Source organism: Coccomyxa subellipsoidea (assembly GCF_000258705.1).
Source record: "Coccomyxa subellipsoidea C-169, whole genome shotgun sequence".
Taxonomy (NCBI): Eukaryota; Viridiplantae; Chlorophyta; class Trebouxiophyceae; family Coccomyxaceae; genus Coccomyxa; species Coccomyxa subellipsoidea.
The window spans coordinates 3,639,253-3,667,176 of record NW_005178042.1 but is presented as its reverse complement, the minus strand read 5'-3'; the positions used below and the strand labels follow the sequence as shown (position 1 = coordinate 3,667,176).

Below are 27,924 nucleotides of genomic sequence, written 5' to 3'. Positions count from 1 at the left end.
GATGCAGCCTCTGAAAGCTGGCTTCAATAGAGCAACAATCCTACCGCGTGCATCAGCAAACGGGGCTCGTGGGCGACATTCACCAGGAGAGCCCAGGCTGTGTCGACGGAATCCTGACCAGATCGTTGTCTCTTGTGAAAGCAGAGCAAGGCATACACACGTCCTGCAGCTCGTGCAGCCAGCGTTGTCCATCCTGCTGCCATGCGTGATCGTCTCACTTGCCCAAGGTACCTCCTTGAAGCCCATAGCTAACTAAAAGCCATGGCTTATGCTTCATGACGCCATTCAGATACAGACATGCGCAAAAGAGGACCCATCACCTGCCTCCTATACCTGAAACAAAATAAGAAGACTCCCTTGCAATGCTGTCTCAGGTGCACTGCGCCAGCTGACATGGACGATCCCTGAGCTCTGCCTGAGCATGGCGTTTGTGGGTCTCTGGAATGCCCGCGCCCTGGCAGCAGCAACAGCTGCCACCCCAGCTCACCTTGCACGCCGTGCCATGCGCGCATCCAGCTCGTCAGGAGGGTCGGCCTCCAGTGACGCAGCTGGCGGCAGCGGCGCGGCCGGCATTACACAGGCCTCCATCCCCAAGGCATGCACAACGCCCATGCCATGCATGCGTAGGGTCTTTGGCTGCAACCTGCTCCTAGTCCTGCATGCAAGCTCGCTGTGATTGGGTTGATTCCCCATGCAGCTGGGGTGAACTTTAGACAGCCAGAAAGCTAGCGAGCTAAGGATGCATCCTTGGAAGACTTTTGCAACAGGACCGCTGTGCCCAATGTGCCTCTCCCGCTGAGATGGCATTATCCAAGGCAATGGGCGTCCTCCTGTCGCTGAGATGTGAGTGTATCAGCTTGCGATCCCTAGCAATATCATTTATATAGATATCAGCAGTACATACACGTCTGCAGGTGCTCTCTTCCAAAAAGGATGAGGGCAAAGGGGACGCGCAGAACGGCGCAGCGAAACAAGGGAAAAAAGAAGGGGGTTCTGGAAAGGAGAAGGAAGAGGAGGGAACACTGGAAGAGGAGGCCACGGACGTGCAGAGCGTTGTGGCGGCCCTGACAGAATTAGTCAGCGTCCAGACGCCGGCTTCTGTTTGGCTGCCCAACAAGCACCTCAGCATGCAGCACTCCGGCAAGGTGCGCTGTTCATTGCCATAATGTCCCGCTGCAAGTCTTCTCTTCCAAGCCCACTGGCTACTTGCGAATATAATGCCAACAAATCAGGAGGTTCCTGCGAGTTGGTTCCCAGCCTGTGCCAGAGAAGGCATGCATGGCCGCATCAAGATGACACAGCTGCAGACATGCATTGCCGTAGTGACCCACTTTGGCAAATGAATCCCTTCCTGTGGTGCCCCCGGCCTTGCATAAAGCAGCATGCATGCCTTGGGCAGGGCGCAGAAAAGGGAAAAATGGCATTCCTGCCACTGCCGCACCCCTGTTGCTTGTGTCTGGGGAGTCACCTGCTCCAACCCTTTCCTGACGGTTGACAGCAATGCTAAGCCGATGGCGATGGCCTGAGGCGCATGGCCTTGACAGCGGCAACTGGGAGATCCAGCAACATCCTGGGATTTCATGCACCTCTGCAGAGATCCCTGTGGGATATTAAAAATGAACCACAGATCACATGCTTCTGCAGAGGTCGCTTTGCAATTGCCGCAGCCGATAACGTGGCTTATTGCGGAGAGACAAGGCGACATCAACAAGGCATACCTCAGTCTTCCGCAGCGTCAGCCGGATGAGTATGCATGATATGCATGGATCCGGCTGTAGTGCGCGCAGGGTGGCTCTCTGAGCTGGCCAGTCTCGATAATCTCAATCTTCCAGGGTGCACCTTCAATCACAGTTGAAATCACATTTGAAATCTCTTGTGGCGTGCGCAGGGGGGCGCGAGTCAGTCGGTGAGCGTCGGGTCGGCGCGGCTGATGGTGAGCAGCCGGCTCTTCCGCCACCTGCGAACGCTCGTGTCGCTGCCGGGGCATGCGATCACTTACCTGGCCTTCCGCGCGCAGCAGGTCATGCTCAGCGGCACCCTCACCAAGCTGGTGCGGCCACGTGACCCCTGACTAGCCAATGTGAGCATATTTGTGCAGCGATTGCACAAAATCGCCTTTCCTCATGTCATCCAGCGAGGCAGGAATGATCCTCATCATCATCAAGCTAGTGTATGGCAAGGTTCTGCCGTTCCACAGTCTGCAGCTTGCAGCAGAGTATGATGAGAGCAGGTGGGGATCCGCAGTCACGGGCATCTTCCTGAGGGACGTTGTTCGCTCTTCCAATGGTGGTCGACTTTGCGCATCCCTTGGCTCCTTCCAATTATACAGCCGGAGTTCTTGCCTTGCGTTGATCTTGTCAAGCCAGTTAGCATCCGTAGGGGCAAAATATCTGCTGGGACTCAGTGCCGGCTATCTAGAGAGTGGTCATCCCAGTCTTGACATGATGTCTGCTTCTGTTCCAATGGTGCGATGTGCAATGTCGGCTATTTTGTGCGGCAGGTGTGGTCAATTCTGGTGGGCCTGCCGCTGTGTGCGGTGGGAGGGGTGCTCTACAGCTGGGCCAGCGGAAAATCAGTCATCGAGGGCATCATCAATGCCTACGGCGCCCTCTACAAGATCCCAGGTGGGCGCCCTCGCTTCTGCTCCTTTCCCCTCTTCTCTTGCTTGCGCTGTGCCTCGTATAAATGTCCTGCATGTCTTCCTAACATGGCAGCCGCATGCAGAAGTGAACCTGTTTGTCAATCAGGAAGCCTGTAAGGAATGCCTTCATTACAAGGGCCTTTGTCCTGAACCTACAAGGCATTTCTGCGTGAAATGGCTTGGCTCAAGTGTAGTGAGATGGGAGTAACGGGAGAACAGCTGCTGCAAGTGGAGGTGGATATTGCTGCCCTTGTGAGCAGAGAGGGATCGACTGTGCCCTGTGCTGTTGCGTTCAGGTGTGACGGTGATTGGCGAGGTCAATGCAATGACGTCCCACCTGATGAATGTCCTGTGGCTGGTCGGCACATTCACCTTTGCAACAGTCATCGGTATCATCACCGAAGATGTCACCAGCACTATCATGGTGCGCGTGCTCCTCCAAGCACCCTCCAGTCCTGCTTCGCATGTCATGCTGCATACATCAGCCTTCTAACAGCAGTCCATGGTTCATCTGTGGCCTGTACTTTGAATGCTTGATGCAGACAGCATGGCCTGTGACAGTGCGGGCAACCCTTTACAGTAGGAAGTGTTCTGTCTTGTGCAACTACTGAGCTTCCAAATCTATGCGACGCATTTCTACTCTACAACCCCAAGCCAAGCCGCGTCAGGTTTAGCGTGGTTGCAGCGGTGTTCAATAGGAACCAACTTCACTGCCCTGCCTGGTCTTTGCTGTCTCGCGCTTTGGCCAGACAGGATCATGAGATCCTCACCCGCCACGTCACTGATGTCATTGCATGACTAACCCGCATGTCACCCCCCGCAGAACGTGCGCAGCGGCAACTACGGCGTGGTGGCGGCCAACCACACGCTCATCCTAAATTGGAACGACCAGACAGTGCCGCTGCTGCGCCAGATCGCACTCAACCGCACCGAGCGCGCTGACGACACTTATGACGGGTGCGCTGCCATAAGATTTTATTTGGTATGATGCGTGAGCTCCCGTGACAAGTTTGTGAAATATGGTGCTTTTGCGCAGGCCGGTGGTGATCTTAGCGGAGAGAGACAAGGAGGACATGGACGTGCAGCTGCGGCGGGCGCTGCGAGGATCCAGCTTGGAGTGGCACACGCGGTCAGGGGCGCCGCACGCCCTCGCAGACCTGGAAAAGGTGGCTGCTGGCCAAGCGCGCACCGTCATCCTGCTGCAGCCCGACTCCGAGCAGGTGCGCCGCAGCTTCTCTTTTCGGCTATCGTGTTGCTTTCTGCTGTGCCACTTTATGCCCTTGAGCTGCCAAAGCCGAGCACAGCTGGACAATGCAGATTGCATCTACTGCCTAGATGACCAAACAATCAGCCTTGCAGGTGTCGCACAGCTTCCGTTTATATTCTTTTTGGAGGAAAATATTGGGGTGTTAGGCATCAACTGTGCAGTCAGTCTTTGACATTGAATTGGGCTTTCTTTTGCTTTCTACCTCTCTTATCTTTCTCCCCTGGGAATTTTCTAAACATGAATTTGGCCCACCCCCAACAACGCTTGGGTGCTTGGCAGCTTCCTTTCTCAGATTTATTACAGTTTTTTTCTCGGGGTGTCTAAAATTCAGTGTGCAGCAAGACTGCTGTTCATGGACTCTCCTTGTCCACTGCCTGTTGATTGCCGACATTGCACATGTGCCATGCAACACCTTCAAACTTTCCCTTTCTGCTGCTTTCCTGTTCCTTGGACCATCGAGTGTCGGACGTGCAGCACCTGTCTTCGCTGAGGTTGTCTCCTTCATGTGCAGACAAGCATGCATGTCATGGAGCTCCTGAACGATGACAGCTGCTGCATATCGCGACATAGCATGCGCAATTAAAGTGCATCACAATGCAGTCTTGCTGAATGCATCCCAGCAGGAAGCTGCCTGCAAGGCTTTGGCAGTTGCAGACGGCATGGCGACCTTTTTTCTACAGGGCACATGGGTCACATGCCCCCGCTCCGTTACTCACCAATGCACAGAAGAGACTTTTGCTACCTTTGGGGCATTTTGAGCGCACGGCTCTTGAAAATGTACAGGAATGGCTTGATGGTGCAGGATGCGGGCATGAAGCAAGTGGCGGCCATTCTGGGGGTCCAGTCAGCGCGAGCCTCCACGCAGCCGCGTCCCTTCCTGAGGCTGGCCAGGCAGCACCTCGCCGTGCAGGCGCGTTCCCTCCATCATCCTTTGCAACACATTCAGGGCTACTCCTCTCCTTCTCATGGAAACTATTGTGCAAGGTGACCGGATTGGGCTTGTGCTTGTTCTCAGAAAATGCTCCACATGAGGACGGTCACAATGATGCGTCGGGTTGGGGATTTTATCGCGGTTTCTGTGGTTTGAATTGATCACTGTGTATTGCGGGTACCATACTCACTGTATCTAGCGGAATAAATTAGGCAACAAGGGGCTAGTTGACACAACCATGGTTGCATGACACTACATGCATGTTCTGTGTATGTCCAAGAAGATGTGCCGAGTGTCGTGCAGCCGTCGTTGATATGCAGGGATAATGAGCACTTGATTGCACCAACAAACAATCCGTATCGGGGGCACTTGAAGGGAAAGCCCACTCCACCGACACCTGCGCCAGGATAGACAGATGGATCTGCTTCCATCTGCCGTTGGCTGTATGCCAGATCAGGCTTACGGGCCTCGCCAGATTAGGATGATTTCTCGGTTCCAGATCAGGCTGAGGGGTCACATGCGCTCCTGCACAGGCGCCTGAGGCTGGGACGGAGGCGGAGCTGTTCAGTGCGATGCAGGGGATTATGGAAGCTAGCGCGCAGAGCCTGAGGCTGACGCGACTCTCCGGCCGCCGCGACATGAGCACGCTGCTCGCCCAGTCAGCCTTCTCGGTGCGCAGCAAATCTTATGTACCTCTTGTTCACCAGCTTATGTGCAGGTGTGTCATTGAGAATACTATTACATCAGGCATTTGGCCATTACTCTCAGGCCATTCAGGAACGGATTGCAATGTTAACATCATGCCAATTATAGCAGTCAATCAAATCTAGGCTAGGGTGGAAAGTGGGTTATCATAGCAGTGTGCGCCTTCTGCAGCCTTCTGCAGCCGTGCAATTGCACTTACGAGACTGTACCTGAGAAGTGACTCAGGTGTTGTAGCAGCTCAGCAAGAATCCCACACCACTGGTGATGTGACCGGCCTGCCATGCATGTGGTTTCACCACGAAGCTTGCGTGGAATTCCTATATGCACCCCGATGTATTCCTCTTGTGGTGTTCTGTGATTGCTGTAGGGAATTATTCTAAACTAGACGGGCAAGTCACCGTTGTTGGTAGCATTTTTCCAATATTCACAGGATAAAGATGCTGGAATTGGGGCAGCTCTTACTCTGAGAGGGGATAGCTACAAGGTGTCGTAGGAAATCCCTCTTGCAAACATCTGTGATGTCTGTTCGCGAGGGGGGTTTGCCAACCTCATCTAGTTATCCCTCCCTGACAACCATTTTGAGTGGATTTAGTAGTTGCCCTGCATGTGCTTGAAGACAACCACCGATTCCCAGCCAGGCTGGAAAATCAGCAGGTAGATGGTGTTGATCTGATGCTCCCGAGTCTGACTGGCAGCTGCCTTATAGCCTTGCCTGTTCTGCTGCAGAGGTTGAATGTCCCAGGGTGCAGACCCCTGCATCTCAGACATACAGGCTCTGCCTTTTTGGAAGCTCCTGGCAGTGGGTGACGGTTGTTCTGGTCCAACAACATCAAATTGTTCCAGATATCTGATCAATAATATCTGGTCCTCTATCAGATCCTAATAATCTGATCCTGTTAGAGCATGTAATAATCCGATATAACGGGGAGTGTAATTTGTGCAGCCGGGCGTGGCGAGCGTGTACTGCTCAATTGTGCAGCAAACACGCACCGGTGTGGAGTGCTATGTCCGCAGCTTCCCAGAGCTCCAGGGCATGACCTTCACAGAGGTCTGACATCATTCTCGCACCTTGTCATAACTTCCAAAATCCCGCCATGCCATTGGCAATCACCGGCGATGGCTTTATACTCTAGTACCATACATGCAATTTATGGGGAAGCAGAGCTCGAGCAACTCCAGGGGGGTGTATCTCTTGGGAAATAAGAGTCCACAGCGCATGCCAGTCACCGTCCATGCTGTTTCTGCACTGCATGCAATTCCATGAACCAGATCTTGAACAGCTTGCATGATTTATCTCTTGGCGTGTCAGCCTTCCACAACACCGATGCATTTGTGCCTGAATACATGCACATTCCACAATAAACTTACGGTGCATCCCCAAGAAAACATCTTAAGGATATTTTGCTCTGCAGGTACGCCGCCGTTTCGATGCTGCGGTGGTGATCGGGTTCATGGCAAAGGGCGGAGTGTTGCACATTAATCCCCCTGAGGATGAGCCACTTGAGGAGGGCTTTCGTGTCATTGCCCTTGCACCCAACGGTGCGCCTCCCTTGCTCATAATCGCTTCCCCTTTCCACCTGGCTTTGCCATGATGACTGAAGCGGGAACACCCTTGGCCTATGCATACTTAGCCATGGATATTCCCTGACAATCGGTGATGAACACTGCCACAAGGGCAAGGATTGATTTGTCTGGAGAGTATATTTTGCAATCTCCAAACGCACCAAATGTCCATGCTTATGTCCAATTATGTCGTCGAATACAATTTACTTATTAGTCTGTCATACATACATATGCTTTTGTAGTTCCAATTTGCGATTGAATAAAAAGTCAATTCCCTGTACTTCAAGTAGACAAAGTCAGATTGGTCTAAAATTTGCCTAATCTGGCATAATTGTGCAGGCTTCTTTCAGCCGGCAAAATCGAGCGGCAAGAAGCGCGGCAACGGGGAAGGCAACGCCGTCGAGCAGCAGCCGCCGCTGGCCGCAGCCTACAAGGCGGTCATCGAGGCCGAAATTGTGGAAGGGAGCCCAGTTCCTCAAGCCATATTCGGCAGCATGCTGGACAGGTCAGTTTAAGCCAAGAAACATGCTTGACAGGTCATTTGATGCCTAAAAAGATGCTCGACAGGGCAGTTGATGCCTCAAGATAATGCAGACATGCAGACAGAGCGAGCGCCCATGAAGGGAGAAAGGCCTGCTCTTGCATGGATAACAACCATGAGCCTGTGTTGGACTGATGTTACTGCCTTATCTCCCCGGGCATCCTGTCTGCGTTGGATCGGGAGACCTCTTAGGCAGAAGATGTATGTATGCACCTTGTGCCCGCAATCTGATGTTCATTGATCTCTTCCAGCTCGTGTGATTCTGCAGCCTTATGTGAGTCTCTTAGGCGGCTGCAGAATAATTGAACTTTAGAGCATGTGATTTACCTCGGAGGCGTTTACATGGGTGTCAGGCCAGCAAGAAAGTTGTGTAGGCAAAGCATGCCCGTCGAGAGCATTTTTCACTATTATAACACGCTCTTCCTGCCAGAGGCAAGGCGCGTCTGCAGACAAGGTGCAGGTAAAGGCTGCCACATATCCTACCCATTGATAGACTTGCCAGGTCCAAGCAAGACCCAATGAATCGTGAGCACGGTGTTCAGCATCTATACCGCTCCCGGCCAGCCGGGGCCTAGGCATTACTGAAGAAAGTCTCTGTGGCAAAGCATGGCACACAAAAGGGTCTGATGCGCAGGGATGACTCAGAGGCGGCGTACGATGCAAAGCGGGTGGTGGTTGCCTGGTTTGGCGATGACATCAGCGACCTCATCGCCAGCCTGGCGGCCTTCGCGCCTCGTGGCAGCTCCGTCACTGTCATTTCCAAAGAACGGCCCAAGGCAGGCTCCGGATTATTGCCTGCCTTCTGATGTCTGCGCATGCATGCATGTACAATAATACATTCTGCTTTCCTGTGTAAGGGGCTGTGCGTATTTGTGCCTCTGCAGACACTCAATATTCTTATGCAGCGCGTTTTGGCCCAATGCCAGTCTTTCCGGCTGCTTTACCAGCAAAGAAAATACCGAAGAGTTCATTCTATCACTGCATGGGTGCGGTAAAATTGGCCATGGGTGCTTGCACTGCATCTGGGAATTTGCAACAAATCTTTATTTACCTCACGGTGACATATCCGCGATGCATGCATGACGTAAATGATGACATGAACAGGGCTTCCCGGAGGACAGCGGGCTGTTTGCATGGGTACGGTTGCGCTGGGTCGAGGGCGATCCCTCCTCCCTGGACGCCCTGCGAGCGGCTGAGCTGGCGGCCGCCGACTCCTTGGTCATCGGCGACTCCGGCGAGGGGCCCGCCAAGGAAGCCGACGCGCGCACGCTCACCACCATTGCTCTAGCGCAGGTGGCTTTGCCCTCAATTTCTCATTCATGTACTCTTCGAGAAGGTTGGTATGTTTGTCTGTTCTAGCTTGATTCCTGCGAGTTGGAAGATGCATGTGGGCAAAATTGCTTGGTCCCATGCACCGATATGCCAGAGTGTAGCGAGGCCTGATTGCTGCACTGGTTGTGGTGGGCAGGATGGAGCAATTGTGATCACAAGAGCTAATGCTGCGACAATATCTTGAGTTCCAATGCATGCATCAAAGGATTACCATCCGTTGCACATGAGCTCTCTTGATCGCGCAAGCAGTTGGCATATCTGTGCTAATGTCAACAACTTGCAAGTGCACACCTCATCACCCTGACAATAAGTTCTGCACAAGTCTCAATTATGCACGATCAATATCCGCGCAGGAGGTTTTGTTGCAAGAGGGCCGGGGAGAGGGCCGGCCGGCGCACTGCGTGGGGATGGTGCGGGCGCCCGAGACGGTGGAGGTTGCCAACTTCCTCATCGACAAGATGGGCCGCAACGCGCTCACCGCCGAGCTGCTGCAGCCCGACGAGCTCGTCGCCGGCATCATCGCGCAGGTTTTTTATTGTTTTCAAGATTTGATCGTTTTCAAATTTGGATTAGGGTGCAGGGTTTTTACGAATTTGAAATCGAGTTCTCATTAAGGCAAATTGCAAGACATGTAAAGGCACAGCGGGGAGAAAGGGCCACTTCGCAGTGAAAAGAATCATTTTGTTTTCAATAATGCAGCAGTGATTAGGGTGTTGTGCTTGAGCAGGTTGCGGCTGAGCCTGAGATGGCCGCACTGCTGTCAGGCTTCATCTACTCCAGCGAAGGTCCGCCCTCCTTCCCCTTCACAACTCCCAGGGCACAGCACCTGCACATGCTTTCTGGTTGCTGCTCTCGGAGTGAGATGTGGCACCTCCAGAGCAGCGGCCATGATCCCTGTGCTCATGCTGACCAGGAGGATCTACATCTAACTATCGGAAATTAGACAAAGAAACAGACATAAGAATTATATGGTTCCCCCTGTGCTGACATGCCAGTGCTTAAGCAGTGCCGTTGCATGCCAGGACGCCTTAAATCTTCATGGCTGATTGACGGTGCCCCAAATGATGTTTCATAGCTAGCCTTTTCTTGAACGCAGGCCAGGAGATTTATCTGAGACGGCCGATCCACTACGCACTGCCGGACGAGGAGCCAGTCACCTTTGCACAGGTCAGCAATTGTCATACTTCGCTTCTGTGAAGCATCTTGACGCATCTCTGCATGCTGAGTTTCCCCTGAATAATGCAGTAGTTGAAGCATATTGACAAAGAGCATACGCGCTGCATGCTTTAGTTGCTGTGAGCGTTGTGAGGCATGTGGCCTGCTCACTTGGGGGAGAGTTCATTTTAAAAAAATGGCAATGGTTAATTACCACCAGTGCCATGTTGCAGCTTTCAGAGCTGCTGAGGAAGGAGGCTGAGCTTGCAATCGGCTTCATCACCAAGGTAAGGCTGCTGAATACACCCAGCTGGTAGAGAAACACACTTTTTGTGATTGGGATGCACTTGTACAGCTGCTACTAAAGGACAAACAAACAAGCTGTGCTACAATGGTACATGCCTTAATGGAGGACAGATTGGTATGATATCAATAGCATGTACCTGCAAATGTGTCAAGTCATGCATGTCAGTCTGGGGTAGCAAAGTTTGATTGTGCTTTGGTGTGATGCAGGATGGTCACATGAAGCTGGCGCCTCGGGCAGCAGAGCAGCACAAGTTTGACCCAGACGACCGCCTAGTAGTAATCTCAGGTTCCAAATTCAAGAATAGCTAGCGCGACCTCTGTTACCCTCAAATGGATACGAGTGAACGCATACGTTTACCAATGAGAACTGTCAGAAACTGCAGCACTTGATACTTTACATGTTTCAGCGCAAAAGCACTGAAGCATCGGTAACACACCCTTGCAAGCAATTTGCAGCTTGACGTTTCAAGTCCACACACAACGCTACTCTTACATGTTGCCCCAGTTGACTCAGTTCACAGGACCTTATGCTCAACGCAAGCCTTTCAATGCTGACACTATTACTTAGACTGCAGACCACAACTTGTAGACCTCCAGAATCCGACAGGCTGCTTTCTGCCGGGGTGCTGGGATTTGAATTTATAATCAAATGCTATGTGTACATGCGCGTGCTGCCAAAGGTGGCTTTGAGCTCCTCGCAGTGGGGCAGAGGGAACGCCTTTGCACGTTCCACCTGACCCCATCGGTACAACCGCTGCTGGTTCACCTGTAGCATACAGAAGAAAAATCGCATGCATGCATGCTGCAGGAAGAATAAAACAATCACACCATCCGTTAGTCATCCCTATGCAAAACTGGCAAGGTAGATGGGGCAATGTAAATCGTAGACATCTTTCCGGCCATGAGAGGTGTTTTGTGAAATTCACGCTGCCGGCATATGTACAGTATGCGAATCTTGAAAAGGATTTACACATGTGCACGGCCAAAATTGGCAGGGCTTCCCAAAAGTCAGCGCAGTGTTCTTGCAGACGACTCGCGGATGTGGCCAGTACTGTCACTGGCTCTGATCAGGAAATGCAAAAGGTGTTGCAAACCAGCAAACCAGCTCCTTGACTGGCTGCAGGAGAGGTGACGAGGCTCGGTCACTCACCCGCTCAGCATAGCACTGCTGCTCTAGCCGCTCTTTAAACAGCGCCTCCACCTCATTCTCCACCCTTGCCCTGCGAATCATCACCCCCGAAAAGCTCAGCACCCCTATTTCAAGACACCAGGCTTACCGGACTGCATCCAGCAGTCCACCAACTTTTTCAAGTTGCCGACGCTCCTGCCAGCAGCCACTAAACACCCTCTACAATGCTTAACAGGGCATAATGCACCCTTCAAACATTATGGCAGTCAAAGCAGCCCCAGCAGAGCGTACTGGCATAGGCACGATTGGGCCAGGAGAATGTGAAATTGAAACTCACCGCTCCCTGCCGCCCTTGGGGTGAGATCTTTGGAAGGCAGCCGCATCCTTCACAAAAAATGGCACCCCCAGCCGCGCCGTCTCCACCTGACTCCGGTATTCCGCCACCTTATCAAGATTGTACTCCTGCAGAGCAATATGTCCCAATAATATGAGTTGCATAACCTCACAGAATTAGCTGAACACAGCAGCAGTCATGATATACTGGCAGGTCTGTATATGTCTTCCCAACCAAGCATGCTGTGCTCCTGAATCTGCTGGCAGCTCAGACTGGCAGCCTGGGGATTTCACTGCCGCTTAGAGCTTTGCCATGCGAGCTTTCAAGCACGCAGATCCCATGGGGATGTCAGGTCTGACAAGGACCACCCAAACTTCTGAGTGCTGGTAGGGGAATCTCTAATGGTGCAGGGTGCTCACCGGTTGGCCGGGCATCTGCAGGAAGGTGAAGAGCAGCAGCAGGACGACCGGCAGGAAGTGCAACAGCTGAGTCACTGGGTTGACCGGCTGCTGCGGCCCCTGCGGCTGCCGCGGCGCCTGCCGCCACGCGCCCGGCGGCACCCCACCAAAATGCGTCCGGAACACCGGGCCCCTGAAAACATGCATTCAGCCAGATTTGATTTCTCGCCTGAATATCTCAACACCTCGAAAGCCCCTGTCAAGGTTCAACAGAGGCCCTTTGACAGCATGCATTACTTCACATCATCTTACCCCTTCAACAAGGCGCTGTCAAGTTTGTATTCCTCTGGTCAATCATAACCAGATGACCTCAAGATGGGCACCCTATTGCGGCATGCATAGCAGGAATGGACTGCGCACAGGGTCCTTGCCAGCATGCATTGACCAAGGTCACCACCACTACTCAGAACTTACTGCCCACTCAAAAAGGCGCTGTCACGGTGGCACACGGGCCTCTTGATAGCATGCATGGAATGAGATCACCACATCTAGTCTGAACTTCTCCACCCCTCCACAAGACTCTGTCAAGCATGCGCATATTGCTTGCTTGCACACAGATGCACTCCTAGCCCTTTGTTGATTGACTTGGCTGCAACTCTGCAATGCAGCCTGCTTCCAGCGAGTACATCGCACGCTGAACCCCTCCTTGCAACAGCTCTGTAGGAAACACGCCACCTTCCCTCCTTCCCTGGGCCTCTCAAGGTTGAAAACTGCGAACATCAAAGTCTCATGTCTAATAGAATGTCTGCAGCCAGCACACCTGGTCCCGCCAAAGCCGCCGTTGAAGAACATGTTGAAGAGCTCCTCGGGGTCAAACTCCTGCTGCGCAAAGGGGTGCCCCGGGCCGGCGCCGTTTGCGCGGCCGGACATGCCGGGGGTCTCCTCCCCGTAACGGTCGTACGCTGCGCGCTTCTGCGCATCGCTCAGGCAGGAGAACGCGCGCGACACGGCTGCGGGTGCAGGCACATGCGCGCACATGTCAGCAGCGCGCACCAGGAGAGGACAGCAGAATGTTGGCAGTGAGTGCACCGAATGCGACTATGGAAGCCTGGAACATGATGTGTGCTCTATGTAGCTGAACACATGCCATTCAATGACTCTACTTGTAGAGGACAAGAGCTGCGTTATACAGGCATTGCTGAGCAAGTTGGATGCGTGAACGCTCCACAAGTGGCCCACCTTTGAAGGCCTCATCCGCGCCTGGCACTGCGCATTTGTCTGGATGGAGCTTCAGCGCCAGCTTCCGATCTGTTTCAAGCAATATGTCCGGTTATCAGAATCCACACATGACTACAGGAGCTTTGGCAGTTTGGAACCAGCATGCTATTGGGAACAGCAGTGCGCAAACTCCTCAGAAAAAATCTCAGGGCATTTGACCTGACTTGAGCATATGCAGGATGGAGAATTGCTCAGGATTATGGTTCAGGGCAATAGCAAAGGGAGAAGGCTGCTGGCCACGCACATGATCTCTTGATCTCGTCATCTGTTGCTGACCGCTCTATGCTCAAGATCTGGTAGTAGTCCTTAGTCCGTGTGATCTTTACCACCTGGCCAAGCAATGGTGCAAAAGTCAACAGGCTGACACACTTGACTGCATGTCCCATACATTCGGTCCTGACACCTGCCTGTGTTCTCATCAATGTATCAGATACCAGACATCCCACAGGCTTCTCAAAAAGTTGCAAAAAAAAGGTTCCAGACACGTCCAGGAACACCTCACAGGTGCATTTTGACAATTACAGTGAAAATCAAGAGCACCCTTCCAGCAATCACACTGATAAGATTATAGGTTTTTATAAGAAATGGAACACGAAGTGGATCGAGGCCACGTGACATCCCAACTGGAAACCTTTTTGCTGTCATCTAGGCGTATATTCAGAGCGGCCAACAAGTCTGCATGCAATGAGCCAGCTAGGTGCATTTGCAACAATCACCAGTTCTCGCTTTTCTCGTGTAGACGCGTCCTCTCGTGCCGATGGCGCTCCGCTATCTCGTGCAGGAGCTACCATTCCAAACCAATCTGGGCAACGTAGTGGGCCTAGCGACGTGGACGAATGCACACCTGCGCTAAAGGAACCTATCGAGTACTTCCTGGAAGACCTATGCGCTTTGATCTACTTATCAAGACCACAGAACTTGTCACAAGCCAAAACCTCAGTTGAGTGAGGGCGCTGCAATGCAATCGATAATTCTCGACCCCTCCGACATGAAATCTTTCGAGGCAGCAACGGCGCATTGTCTCTGAATTTCTCTATGTTCATGCTCATCTATAGTACATCTGCCAGATATACCTCGCTCTGATACCAAAACTATCGTGATGCCAGATTGTCCTCAAGCAACTGATTCGGACGGACAGCAGTGCCTTTCCGATCGCCCTTGTTCGTCCGAAGACACCTGTTGGATATGCCTAGACGACGCTGAAGCAACTTGCAGTGCGTTACTTAAGCCTTGCACTTGCCCTCGATACGCTCATCAGTCATGCATAGCCCGCTGGCAGCTGCAGTCCGCTGGCAAAAGGTGCGGCTCGGTTGGGATGCTCATTTTAAAAGCCCATTCTGATGCGCCTTGTTGTGTTTTACACTGATCAAAATATGCATCGAGTTCTGCAGCGAGGAACGATTTTGTCGGTTTTGCGACGGCCCCCTCCCCGACTGGCGCATCGCTTACTCTTCCTTGCCAAAGGCGGATCCAACAATGAACATAGTGTACAACGGCATTGTGCACACTATCTTCGGTAAGCTGTCACAGATGGCAGAGATTGGTCTTGCGAGCTGCATACTCACAGCCCCCTGCAACGCAAGTTACCTAGTGCGCCTTGGATGATTCTTTCCGAAATGCTGGGCAATGTCCTCTCGTACAAAGTGTCCCACATTCCGGTTGTCTTGCAGTGTGCCAGGGAGAGGAGGGGCGTGCCAACTTCCAGGAGAAAGTGCGCAAAATCTTTGGTCTGCAAGACTATGAAGACATCTACCTCTCCTTCGGCTGCATAGTCCCTGGCACGGGTGCTGCCCTGCAGACATGCTCTTGCATTTTTCCTGATCAGTGATCCATCAATGAAAACTTTCCCCATGCATGTTATTTGCACGCCTTCAAGTATGCCCAGAACAGCATCATAGACTCTTTGCTGATGTGAATAACAACATCAATGTGTCCCTGCATCCATGTGGCCAATAATGATCACCGTGGGCACATGGGTCTTGCTTGTACCTGGCAAATCCGACAAGGGGAGGAATTATAGCAGCCTTCACTTGCAGCTTGTCTGCAGATGCACGTTGCCTGTTGGCAGAAAAAGCTTGTAATTGTAGTAATAATAATTCGTGTGACAGGTGATGAGATCACTCTGGAGGGCTGGGAGTCATTCGATGCAGCCGTGCACTGCGCGGCCATTTGTGCAGGCGCAAGGAAGGCAAACGCCTCCAAAGAAACTACCTCAGCGAATCAGCGGAGCCCGCTCAATTTTGCATTCTACCCTAATAGCCCCATGCAGCTGCCGGCAAGCTGTCCTCCGTCTGCAAGAGAGCGGCTGATGGCTATAATGTGCGCAAAAGTCATACCTTCCTTGCTGCTCTTGTGACTATGTGGCTGCTATTTAATGTGACTGAGATTGTTGTGACTGAGATTGTTGTGACTGGCTACTGAGAGCCTTGGTCACAGTGGCCTTGTGTTGCATGTGTCTGTCTGGTCAATCAGGAGGCAAGTTGAAGCATTCTGATCAAGCTGCAAAGCACCAGTGTAATGCTATTGCCTGCAAGGCCCTGATTTTGCTGGTGTGCGCTGCACAGAAGGCAGAAGGTGCGCCTCATATGGCGAGAGACTTGGAAGTCACTGCGGACCGGGGGACCAAGCCTGCCAGAACAAAGCCGTGGGCTGCATTTGGACGTTCGCTTCAGAGGTGGCCCTCAATTTGCTACCAGCCGGGACGAGCTGTACAACCTGATGTGAAAGAGCATCTTTTCCTGTGCTATTTGAAGTCACGTGAAGTGCACTGGCTGAAATCGCCAGATGGATAGCTCAAGCCGGGCTACATGCAGTGAAGTATCGGTGTCTGCAAGTAGCAGTGGCAATGTACCTGGTTGATGCCGTAGTAATACTTCATACAGTATTTGACTGAGGCATAATCGAACATGAGTTGTTGAGAGAACTATCCTATTTGTGTTAGGTGCATGATGCAGCCTGTATTGCAATTGGCCCAAAAGGCCCCGGGGGTCTTTGGAAGTTCGGGCTGAAGTGCCCTTGGGGACGCAACCTGCAATGAATTACCAGCTTTCAAAGAAAATTTCGTAGACACTGTGGATTTGATATTCTGGCTATCCTGCCCATGCGTATTGACATTTGTTTGCAGGCACACGATCTATTTTAAAGCTCTGTGTCAAGAGAAAGCAATTGTGCAGTTATAGATAACGATACATATCCCAGCTCTTCAGCAAGCCAGCATGCACGACGCTGTTTACATGATCAGATCAGATTTTTCGGTATCGGATATCTTTGACGCGAGTTTCCTGACGCTACCGCATTTGTGTTACGAGAGTGACGAGAAGAGCGAAACCTTGGAAGACGAATGAATTTTAATGGCAGAAGCTGCATCGAAGCTGCTTGCCAGACATCGCCAAGGACTTGTGTTTCGTTTCTCGGATGATCAACGATGTCGCTTACGGACTGTACGAAGATATAAATATGAGCTCATCATCGAGAAATGTTGCCATTTTTCCCTCCGTTCCAGAAGGTGAACGCTTGAAATAGAAAGTAGCTGCATGAGGCACCTACAAGTCATTTGGCTGCAGCTGCTGCTACTCGCAGCCTGCACGCAGGTTCTTGCATGGGGCACTATAAATGGATCAAATGGGACAGATGACGGCCACGATGGCCTGCGACTACCAGATGAGGAGGTCGCACGCCTTGCATCGGCGCTTGGACAGAGGTCAGTGATCTCACAGCCTTCAGCTGTCAGCTCTGAGGAATCGAAATTGTCAGTAATGGCAGATCACGACACGGTGGGAGGTGTGGTGTATTTAGCATGTGAGGAAGGTCAATGACAACACCTCACAGTACATCGCCATAGAAGAAAACGAGACCACTCCATAGAAAACGCATTGAATCAAACCTCATGTCTGTGCCCTTGCATGTCATCCTACGCTGTTGCCATGCCAGCAACCAGGCTTCTGCGCTTCCTACTACAGGCAAGCAGCTGAATTTGTCATGAGGTCTTGTGCATGCAGATCGTCATTCGGGGCTCCAAGGAAAGGCTTCTCGTACTTTGATTTCTTCTTGGGGATCATTGTGGCCTGGGGGGTGGCTGCCTTTCTGCAGTACCGCTTCAACTTCCGCTTGCTCAACAGGAAGCAGAAAACAGAGGCTATTCAGGTGCGTTAGGGCTGCCGGGTTTCCTACATGAAGTTCAAAACGTGCACAATCACAGCTGACCCAAGGTACCTGTGGCCTCCTTAGACTGGACATGTGCAGCTTGGAGAATAGACTTGATGCCAGGCAAATTGATTTTCTTCATGTGCTGTGTAGGCTTTGAAGGACATGGATGTTCATACACTCAGGCACGTGCTTGGCAATGCAAACCTGCCCTCCTGGATCAACTTCCCCGGTGAGTCACACACTCTGAGCAGGTCACATGTGCACAGCCTGGATGGACAATAAATGCCTGCGACAGGCCACCTGCGGATCTTTCAATTAGCCACTGAACAGCATTTGCTGATGCTGCGCAGATTTTGAGCGGGTCAACTGGGTGAACATGGGTGATTCATCTGCCACATCAGTCCTGCATACCAGTAGACTTGCTGTAGAGTTGAGGCTGCACATTTTCTGGCCTGCGTATAGCCCCTTGGCATTAGCACCACATGCCTTTCAGCAGAAAGCAAGACATGTTCTGATATGGCAAATGAGCTGAAAGAGTTGCAATGCGCGCGCAGTCTTCTCACAGCTTTGGCCGAATCTGTCGGCGTACTTCACAAAGCAAGCACACCCCCAGTTGGATCCTCTGCTGAAACAGAGCAAGCCAGCATGGATCGAGTCCATCAAGCTGATAAAGTGAGATATCGCACCCTTCTTGGTCTTTGTACAAGCAGGCATCAGGGCAAAGACAGAGTCTCAGGGCTACAGATCTTTGCGCATCTTACTGATGGCTGGCCAAGGCAAGTGCCCAATGAGCACAGTATCAAGTATGTCTTACCAGTTCTCAGCTGAAAATATTGGCATGCATCTGCTGCAGGTTTGATTTGGGGGAGAAGGCGCCTCATGTGAGTATCTTCTGATGTTCACCTGGCCATATTTCAAGCATTTCTGCCTGTCAATCTCACAGCGTGAGGCAGTGTTGAGGATATAAGAAGAATCATGTTGGGGGTGCAGATCAGCGGAGTGAAGGTGTACAGAGCAGAAAACCAGGCAGTGGACGAGGTCATCATAGAGTGCGATTTCATGTGGGCAGGCCAGCAGGTACATTTACTTCATTCTCTCTTGCGCAATCCCAGCTGAACTTTGCAAGTTGCTTGGAATCCTTGCTCCGCCCAGTAGGACTTGCGGTGCCAACACTGCAAGCAATCAACAGTTACTGCAGGATCCACAAGCCTCATCCATGCTGTAGAGCAAAGCAAAGAAGGAGATAGCTATAAAAACGAGGGAGAGAATGGCCCAATCGCGTGCTCTGGGCAAGGGTCATTCGCATCCCCTGAGCCTGCAGGCAGGCAACAACAGGCAGGTCTGCATGGATATCATGTGACAAATACTTGAGCCAATTCTGTGCTTGCTTTGCAGGATGTCCAGATCCTGGTGAAGCCGGTGCCGCGGTTTGTGTCCAAGGTGCTCATTGGCGTCGGCAAGCTCATATCCAACTTAATACGACTAAAGGTGCGCTCTCAAGCTCTCCCTTGCACGGACTACACCCAGTCAAAACACCCCCACACAGCCTCCATCCCTTTTTTAAAAGATTTTACGAGTAACCCTGTGCCAATGATCAGGCTGTGGTGACAAAATCTTCTGAATGTGGCCATATCCAGAGGACCTATGAGGAGGTCGCGCATATTTGACAGTTCCATTTGTTGCGGGTCAAAGCATCCACAGCGGGTGACGCGTTTGTTCTGTGTGGGTCCAGGTCAGCATGATGCGTCTCATCGTGAACGGGCGCCTGCGGATCACTCTCACGCCACTGCTCAATGACATGCCCATTGTCGGCGCCATCCAGGTGCTGTCAAGCTCCTCACTGCTGGTTTTGCTGCATGGGATGGCCGCAGTGCTCACTTCAGTCCCCCTGCAGTACTTTTCAGCGCTGCGCAGTTGTCGATCTCCTGATGAAGGAGAATCTGAATGGTGTGCATGTTCGCTCCAAAATTAGGGAGATCTGAGAGACCTTGGGACTGGCTTTATTCTGAGTCACATGCTGGCCACAGGTGTCCCTGGTGGAGATGCCTGACTTCAGGTAGGAGGCTGCAATCTCTCCAGCAGACACTCTGCAAAGATTTTCTTTATCTTAAATTTGGTATTTCTGCTTGTTTTGGCCACGTGCACTGGCAGTTAATTCAAAATGTGGGGATCCTTTGACGATGGTGCTGTGCTGCAGCTTTGATCTGGAGGTGCTGGGCGGTGACATCACCCTGCTGCCGGGCTTGGAAGCCTGGCTCAACAGCTTCATCCGCGCAAGCGTGCTCAGGTGTGGAATCTGTAAATCTTTAAATTCTGATCTGTCCTTCACATGCCTTCACATGCTCACTGTGTCAGCACATGCTACTTCCGCACCCATCTTGAAATCGTAGATGTCCTTGACCTAGTTAGTAGTGACAATAGCTTGCAGCGTTGCTTTATAGGCATGCCATGTTGATGCGCACTGTCATGCACTCGCATGAGGGACCATGCATTCACCTGCAGTAGGCAGCACTCATGCCGGGTGCAGCCGGGGATTACTGCACGGCTACTGCAGTCCTTAGTCACCCTGGTGCAGCAGAGGCTAGGGGTAATGGTAAAAAAGGCTGAGAGGCGGGGGTGAAACCTGCACAGGCCCTATGTGCTGCCAGACAAGTACGTGGTGCAGCTAATGGAAGGGGCAATGGGCTTCGAGACTCCCAAGGGCATCGTCTTTGTGAAGCTACTGGAAGCTGAGCACGTGCCCAAAATGGACATGCTATCCAAGTCAGACCCATACGTCAAGTGAGCGGCCTGATCCCTTCCGTAAAAATAACTCCCCAGCCTTGCATGTGCAGGCCGTACACGCTGCCAGATAGGTACACCTATGAGATTGTGCCTGGCAGCGGGATGCAGAAACCGCGGGCTCTGCTGACTGTGCGCCTGATCGAGGCTGAGCACGTGCCTCGCACTGACTGGCTGTCCAAGACGGACGCCTTTGTCAAGTGAGAAGACGGCTTTTGCGCGGCTCTCTTGGCTTCCCTGTACTGTTCAGATCTCATGCCTGCGGGGGGGTTTTATGCAGGCCTCATGGATCAAGCATGCATGCATGCATGAGACACTCGTTTGCAACCATGTTGTGCTTTCAGAAAGCTTGCATACATGGTCTCATCAGACGATAGGTTTGCTTCGCATGGCGAGAGTTTTCAGGTGGCTGGCACCGACCGGCAGGCGCATCCTACTGCCATATTAATGGGATGTGCTCCAATGTCTAAACTATAAAATTAGTGATATGACATTACTAATAGGAAGTGCTTCAACTGTGCAGGCTGGGAGTGCGCTCTTCGCGGATGGCGCGCAGCCAGGTGATCGACAACAACCTGAACCCCAAGTGGGACGAGGAGTTCAAGCTGCTTGTGCACGAGCCTGAGCACCAGGTGATTCACCAACACTGCAATCTGCACACACGCATTGCACACCCTGATGGCCATGCCACCCTTGTCATGCATGAAGAATCTTTCTGGGTTCTCACAGACAAGATGCGGCATGGTATAGTGTGTGTGTCTGTATCTGAAGCTGCAGCAACACATTGCACACACTGCTGGCCGTGCAACAACTTGTCTCCGAAACCCTTTGTCATGCAGCATCAACAATGAGGTCCTTACTGAAAGATACTGGATGCGTGTCTCTTTGTGAGGGCCCCAGAGAAGCTGTGCTGCATGGCGCAGCGTGGAAGGCTTTATGTGCTGGTGATCCAGAGATTATATGCAAGTTCACTCACATGCTTGGGCTTACAGATAGGTGTTGCTATCCCTAGGTTGCTAGTTACAGCTGTGCTAACAGCTCATGCTTGTCCCATGGAGGCATTGTTGAATATGCATGCATGCATGCTATAACGTGAACATGTGACTAACACAGGCGCTGCGGGTGGAGCTGTATGACTATGATGCCATGGATGCGGATGACCTCATTGGGGAGGCCAAGATCGATGTGAAGGAACTGGAGGACCAGCAGGAGAGGGACCTGTGGCTGGACATCAAGGCCATTGAGCCAGAGAAGGGCTCTCACAAGGTGCACTGCCTCTTCCCTCTCCCTTTGGCAAAAAGCTGCCGCTTTGTGTTTGTTTGCACGTTGCTTTCGTCTGCATGCGAGTCGGCCACCTTTAATACCTTATCAGAGACGGGGTTCCGCTCAGCAAGGATCATCAGGCAAACGAGTCACAGTCCTCTCAGAAATAAATGGTTTCTGAAAGAAGAAGTTGCCTCTTTTGGTTGTCCTGCCGTGACTGCCCAAGACAGGTTATCCGCAATGCCAGAATCCCAGCATGGTTTTAGGGATGCATTTCAATGGGAGAAGCTTTGTAGGGGGTCAATCACCCGTGCTTCGCTGCAAGGGTGGATTGTGATCAAGCCAGATGCAAGGTCGTCTTGGGGTAGCAGCAGTACAAGAACATGGGATATGGCAGGAGGCAATTTAAGGTTTTATTATGCGGCAGGGCATTGGCGGGAAGGTGCGGCAGGTGAAGGATGTGTCGAAGGAGGCGGTGGACGCGACTCGGCGGAAGTTGGGCAGAAACAAGCACGACAAAACCTGCCGCGTGCACATCAAGGTAATCAGGCTGCACTCACATTTCAATGGCCATATTTCTTGGTACTTTAGAGCCCTGCTGATAACGTACAGACCTTCCAATCCCATCTGCGCGCAAGCTGCCACGAACAGCGCTGTGCAGTGAATGCAACAGCAGTGCCTCAGGCTGCCCTTGAGCATGCGCATGCTCACAAGAGCCACTGATCTGCAAGTGCCAAGTGCCACTCAACGTCGCACATACAGAGCCGCTCTTCTTTGCAGGGTGCCCGCCGAGCATCATGATAAAATAGTTATGGTTTGGAGCAAGCATTACATTACGTTACGTTACACTATTTTACATTACATTACATTACATCCGTGGGTTTGCTTCCACATGTTTTGGCTTTGCACCAGTGAAGACACCTGAGCTTGTGCATGCAGGTGACGTACTATGAGTTCAGGAAGGAGGAAGTGGAAGCAGCGATGGAAGGGTCGCAGCATGGGCCGGGCGGTCCGCAGCACATGCCCTCCCAGATCCAGAACAAGGAAGCCTTCAACATGCTCATGGTGCGGCTATTGCACTTCACCCCCCACCCTGCAGTGAATGTATCTGACCATACGAAGCATACACCATCTCTGCCCAGCAACACAACATGGCTCTTGGTGTGTGATGCATTATCGGCGCATCAGTCCCCGCAGCAGTTGTTCAGCACCACTCCCCACTGCTCTTGCCCTCGCTGCATCTCCTGCATGAAGACATCAAATTGCGTGATGCCACGCCAGCTGGGCTCCTGCATTTGAGCCAAGAGGGAATGCAGACTTCAAGACAGAGCGAGCGCCAAGGGAGGATGGGCTGCCTCGCAGTTCAGTATGGTGCATCAACAAAACAAACACCTCCCGTCCGAGGAGCAGCAATGATCACACTGCATACATGCAGTCAAGTGGTGCTCATTTACACTGCAGCCCCTCCAGGCTCCAGTCCCTTTTCCAATTATATTCAGCACGCCGGTGTGATGGGTGCACATCTGATCTCCTTCCGGTTGCAAGATCTGATCGCTCACATGTGCTGCAGGGTGGGGTGCTGTACGTGCGCGGGCGCAAGGCACACAACCTGTCGCACAAGCCATGGTACAAGGGGGGATTCCTCAAGTCCACTGCCACTCTCAAGGTGAAGGTGGCGGGCCACACCAAGAAGAGCGTGCGCGCGCCGGGGTCAGAGCCTCTCTTTGACGACACACTCGAGTTCATCCTGGGTGGGTTCTCACCCCTGACATTCTATACATGAGGGGTATATATGTAAAACGCTACCAGGTGGTGTGATGTGAAAGAGATCAAGCTGGCACCCTCAGTTCATCCTGGGTGGTTCTTGACCCCTGACATGCCTGTGACTTCCAAGATCTCAGCTGGCCTGCAAGCGCTACTCGCGTCCAGGCCGGCATATTAGCATCTGACACTCGTAAACTTGGAAGTCAGGCCACTTAGGTAACTGACATGCACTCAGTCCCCGCTCAGTAGCACTTGGCTGTCATTTTGTGGCAGCAGACTCTGGCAGAATTCAGAGCTCTGCTCGGAACCTAAAATTTCTTGAATTCAAATTTGAATTTGGTCTCTGATGGCTGGCAGGCGCGGATGAGATAGCAGAGCCGGAGCGCAAGAGCATAACGGTGGAAGTGTGGGACTACAAAATGGTTAACCATTTCAGAGGGGTTGCTCAAGTGCCCCTCAAAGACGTGCTGGACAAGCACCGCATCCGCGACACCTTCAGGTAGCTTCCTCTGCGCCCTGTGCCACAAACGGAACGCTGATCACTTTACTGTTAAGCTCAAAGTAGAACCCCCAATAATGAAACTTTTGAGCATTCTGACGGATTATCATTAGGTTTTTGGGGTGCGGGAAGTTTCCTGCAGTAACATGATCTCGTTGCAGCCCAAAGCGCCCATGTTACTAGTAAAGTTGGCAGATTTTGGGGTAGCGGGAACACAAAATAACAGCTTTTGAGCCTGCGGCAAAGCCCTGCGGGAACTTGTTCAGAAAACGAGATTTGAAAATTGGGTCTTAGCTTGAGCTCTTCTAGATGGATCACCTTACATCTGGAGGTCTCAGAAGAAAAGATTGCGAGGAGAGAGTGTTGTGCATTGTTTTCTTGTGCATGCAGTGGAAGAGTGCAGCTGCTTCTTTGCATGCTAGGCGGGATGGCTGAATATTTCCCGGCAGTTTGCTGGTTTTGATGCCTGCGGGGAGCCTGGGGGCTTTGAGACGAGCGCGACCTACTGGCAATACCTACTATGCCAAAAGCTTCACATATACAGCGCCCCGGCTGGCGGGGGGCGGTATAAATACTAAGCTTCGTGCCCTGTTTGATTGGGTCTTACTTGGATTTGGCGAGTCCATTAAGGGGTAGGCTTGTGGCAGCCTCTAAGTGCAGCTTGTCTGCAGGACGCATCTTGCCTTTTGGCAGAAAGAGCGTGTAACAATAAAAGTAATAGGGGAAGCAGTGTTCTGAATGCGCGGAGATTATCACACGTGGAAATGAAGAGCAATTGACCGGTTGTGCAGGCTGAAGGGCGTGGACCATGGGGAGATTGAATTAGAGCTGCAGTGGTTCAGAGTGCTTGATATCCAGCCTCGCTGATTCATTCTTCTAATTCTGCATCATATTCATGTTTCCTAGATGTTTGTTTCCACTCTTCAGTCGGTGTGTGCGATGCTTATTGGGTAGTGGAGTAGCTGGTGCGTACCGGACTTGGTGCATTGTGCATTGTCTGATCAGATGGTAAATTACCCCAAAGCTACATTTAATCGCGAGGCGTGGAAATTTTGCGGAGCTGCTTCTACATCTTTCCTAGTAGGTTGAGATGTGCGTCTTGTTAAGGCCATGCATGTGGAACATCTCGCAGATTTTTGAAAGGGAGAACTTCAGCTTGTGTCTTGATTAATGCATGGTGCGACCTGTAGACAATCGTGCTTTTGTTAGTAAGGATGTATTGGATAATAACACCCCATGGACTATGTCATGTTCATGATCCTTTTCACACGAATCCTTGATAGATGGTTCTCGGACTCTTTTACAATGTGGCCTAGTGTACACAAGCAAGTGCACACACGCCTGCAAGCATCTGCTGTAGTTCAATTGCTGGGTCGTGTCAATTTTGATTTGGATATGCCTGCGCATAATTAGCTTGAGTAACTGATGTATGTAAGAAATCCCACTCCACTAAGATTTGCACGTCCAGCTTTGTAAGGCCAGGGCCATCAGTTAAAGCGTCCAGGTGCATGCCAAAGGCATGCAAAAAAATGCTCAGACACACATCCCCTCTTCGTACCCTTGAAAGTGCGATCGTCTCTCAACCGATACCCGCTTACCACCTAGGAGGTATCTTCTCCCTGTTCAAGATCACAAGAACACCTACCTAATCAGTGTTTTTACCCACCCAAGAAGCATCTTCTCCCTGTACAAGATCACACGAACACCTAAGCTAATCACTGTCCTGACATGTCTCCTAGACTATAGAAGTTCTTTAAGAGACCTGTACTTCGCTCTGCCTTGAACAATGTGACTGACAGTGTCCGGCTGAGGCTGATCCCCCAGGACAACACTGCTGTTCTTGACTAAATTGAAAGGACAAACTAAAGCAGTGCACAAATTGTACTAGCAAGTGCTGGCTGAATAATACAGTGCAGCAATGCGACAGAAAATCTACTCGTGAGACTTGTACTGCAACACCGATTTAGCAGTCACCTTACTTCCAAAATAGCATAGACTGCGGCCACCTTCTTCCACTGGAATCCACCTCCTCTGGCTGCTGCTTTGCAGGCGGGTCACTCTTTTCTGCATCCTTCCTACCCCCAAAGAAGGCAAGAAAGCTCTTGCTCACGCGAGGTTTCGCCTGCTTTGACTGCTCTGTTCCCCTGTCAGCAGCGCTGTGCTTGGAGGATGACCTCGTGCCTGCAGAAGAAGCCTCTGCTGCTGCCCCGATGGCAGGCAGGATGACTTCAGTGTGCATGGGCAGAGTCACTATGCCTGGCGTGGCAGCGCTTGCAGAAGCATTCGCATGCTGCTCAGCTGCCTCTGCTTCTGCTGCAGCCTTCGCCTCCGCTGCAGCCTCCGCCTTGCTCACTTTGTCGCTGGACTTGAGCATCGGTACCTGTAGTGCACCAGGACTTCCTTCACAAGTGCATTTAGGCCGTCAGTATATACCATATGTTGTCCAGATGATCCGATGCCCTGGAGATAATGCATCACAAAATCTATCAAAATCTGTAAGAAATCAAAATCTACGATTCCACGCTCGGACAAGACAGCAGAACCTAGATAGGCACACTGCAGCACTAAACGTGCTTGAGCAGATACATATCTACATGCTCCACAAGAGAGCGGAATACCGCAGAATATTTGGGAGCGTCAGCATCGATTTGCTCGAGGTCTTCACATTTGAATCAATGCCCATGAGTGCAACCAGAGTCCTGAGTCTGAGTGTGGAGCAAGAGAGTGAAGTGCCTCACCGCAACTCTCAGCTTGTCCATGGCTGCATCGACATGGTTTCCCAGCCCCGAAGCCTCCATCGCGCTCTGCATCCTTTGATCCAGATTCTCCTTGATGAGCAAGGGATTTACCCTGGCAGGAACCTTCCTGTTCACTGTGTCTTTCTGCATGCACGCCAGTCGATGACTCAGTGACGCCTTCGGCCAGCTGTGGCAATACCATGTTCAGTCACAGCAGTTGTGCAATAACATCATCCAGTGCAGCATAATCGCTACATGACACAACAGCACGGTCTGTCCTTATGCAGAATGCACCAGCACACGGATAGGTGTGCACTATGCATCTTAGAAGACATTAGTTCTGCCAGTGGCGACAAGCCCACTGCCTGCCACGTATCCGGCAATTGGTGTATATGCCAACTCTCCAGATGACTCACGTACCTGCTGTTCCACAGACTCCTCGATGTCATGCTTCACATGCTCCACGTTCTCTTGCATCTCTCCTTCCATCTCCGCTCTCTGTTGACGTTATCAAATACCTCAGATTCCAGCAGAAGATTGGCTGTATGCGCCTTCATCTGCCATCTTCAGTCTCCAAATGGAACAAGTTTTGCCCGAAGCAGACAAAATAGATCATAACTCATCTGAGCGTCCATCAACAACGACAGGCGGCCTACCTTTTGCGCCAGGTGTGCTTTGGTGCTGCGCCAATTCATGTTCTTTGTTGTATCCCTCCACCACTTTCCACCCAGGACACTGGCAGCATTCACTGCATGCACCCATCTGCAGCGACATGTCGTCCAGAACCACTTCTCGAACCTCTTGATCTTCACCCATGGCAGCTTGGCCTGCAAGGGATTTCCATCAACGTTAGTATTGCACCTGGCAAGGTGAATCTTGTCAAAATAGAAACGAGGGGGAACAACAGCTCCAAAGACAATATGATAAAACGTACGGCAGCTTCTTGATAGAGATAAAACAGTGCCAGCGCTGCGATCCAAGCCTTCTTTGTCCAGAATTTCAGCGCTCTCTGGAACCAATTTTGCACTCCTCCTCTATCCTCATCCCATGGCAATACCCTGCATCGCAAAGCCCATTGAACTATTTTACGGTGGAATGCTTGGACTCCTGTTAGGCCTATTGTTCACGTGGATGTTGCATATGTGTCCACATC

General features: G+C 51.7%; 5 protein-coding genes across 5 annotated transcripts; 3 read left to right on the top strand and 2 right to left on the bottom strand.

Moving 5' to 3' along the window:
• Window positions 1-421: 421 nt before the first annotated feature.
• COCSUDRAFT_55736 (hypothetical protein) lies at window positions 422-10,750 on the top strand (the record flags this gene model as incomplete). The annotated part of the gene is made up of 19 exons (XM_005652240.1): window positions 422-628; window positions 915-1,145; window positions 1,889-2,050; window positions 2,501-2,624; window positions 2,938-3,065; window positions 3,465-3,598; window positions 3,678-3,861; window positions 4,711-4,812; window positions 5,373-5,510; window positions 6,488-6,592; window positions 6,957-7,083; window positions 7,447-7,612; window positions 8,283-8,400; window positions 8,753-8,941; window positions 9,334-9,507; window positions 9,708-9,765; window positions 10,077-10,147; window positions 10,369-10,422; window positions 10,649-10,750. The coding sequence occupies 19 exons, from the start codon at window positions 422-424 to the stop codon at window positions 10,748-10,750; spliced, it is 2,574 nt and encodes an 857-aa protein (XP_005652297.1).
• On the bottom strand, window positions 10,745-13,966 carry COCSUDRAFT_45976 (DnaJ-domain-containing protein; the record flags this gene model as incomplete). Its single annotated transcript, XM_005652239.1, has 7 exons — window positions 10,745-11,207; window positions 11,592-11,661; window positions 11,908-12,032; window positions 12,324-12,495; window positions 13,123-13,312; window positions 13,542-13,610; window positions 13,825-13,966. 7 exons carry the CDS (start codon window positions 13,964-13,966, stop codon window positions 11,094-11,096), a joined length of 882 nt encoding a protein of 293 aa, XP_005652296.1. The 3' UTR covers window positions 10,745-11,093.
• A 1,090-nt stretch (window positions 13,967-15,056) lies between these two features.
• COCSUDRAFT_83464 (hypothetical protein) lies at window positions 15,057-16,304 on the top strand (the record flags this gene model as incomplete). The annotated part of the gene is made up of 4 exons (XM_005652331.1): window positions 15,057-15,096; window positions 15,251-15,364; window positions 15,689-15,899; window positions 16,145-16,304. 4 exons carry the CDS (start codon window positions 15,057-15,059, stop codon window positions 16,302-16,304), a joined length of 525 nt encoding a protein of 174 aa, XP_005652388.1.
• An 809-nt stretch (window positions 16,305-17,113) lies between these two features.
• COCSUDRAFT_45975 (hypothetical protein) lies at window positions 17,114-25,484 on the top strand (the record flags this gene model as incomplete). The annotated part of the gene is made up of 20 exons (XM_005652238.1): window positions 17,114-17,280; window positions 17,579-17,723; window positions 17,877-17,955; window positions 18,077-18,106; window positions 18,281-18,398; window positions 18,580-18,607; window positions 18,717-18,803; window positions 19,122-19,214; window positions 19,459-19,548; window positions 19,754-19,782; window positions 19,924-20,013; window positions 20,358-20,507; window positions 20,561-20,707; window positions 21,031-21,139; window positions 21,621-21,773; window positions 22,198-22,311; window positions 22,710-22,835; window positions 23,341-23,521; window positions 23,892-24,033; window positions 24,825-25,484. 20 exons carry the CDS (start codon window positions 17,114-17,116, stop codon window positions 24,898-24,900), a joined length of 2,154 nt encoding a protein of 717 aa, XP_005652295.1. The 3' UTR covers window positions 24,901-25,484.
• Window positions 25,485-26,008: 524 nt separating this feature from the next.
• Window positions 26,009-27,260, bottom strand: COCSUDRAFT_39332 (hypothetical protein; the record flags this gene model as incomplete). Its single annotated transcript, XM_005652237.1, has 3 exons — window positions 26,009-26,413; window positions 26,772-26,915; window positions 27,192-27,260. 3 exons carry the CDS (start codon window positions 27,258-27,260, stop codon window positions 26,009-26,011), a joined length of 618 nt encoding a protein of 205 aa, XP_005652294.1.
• Window positions 27,261-27,924: the final 664 nt, after the last annotated feature.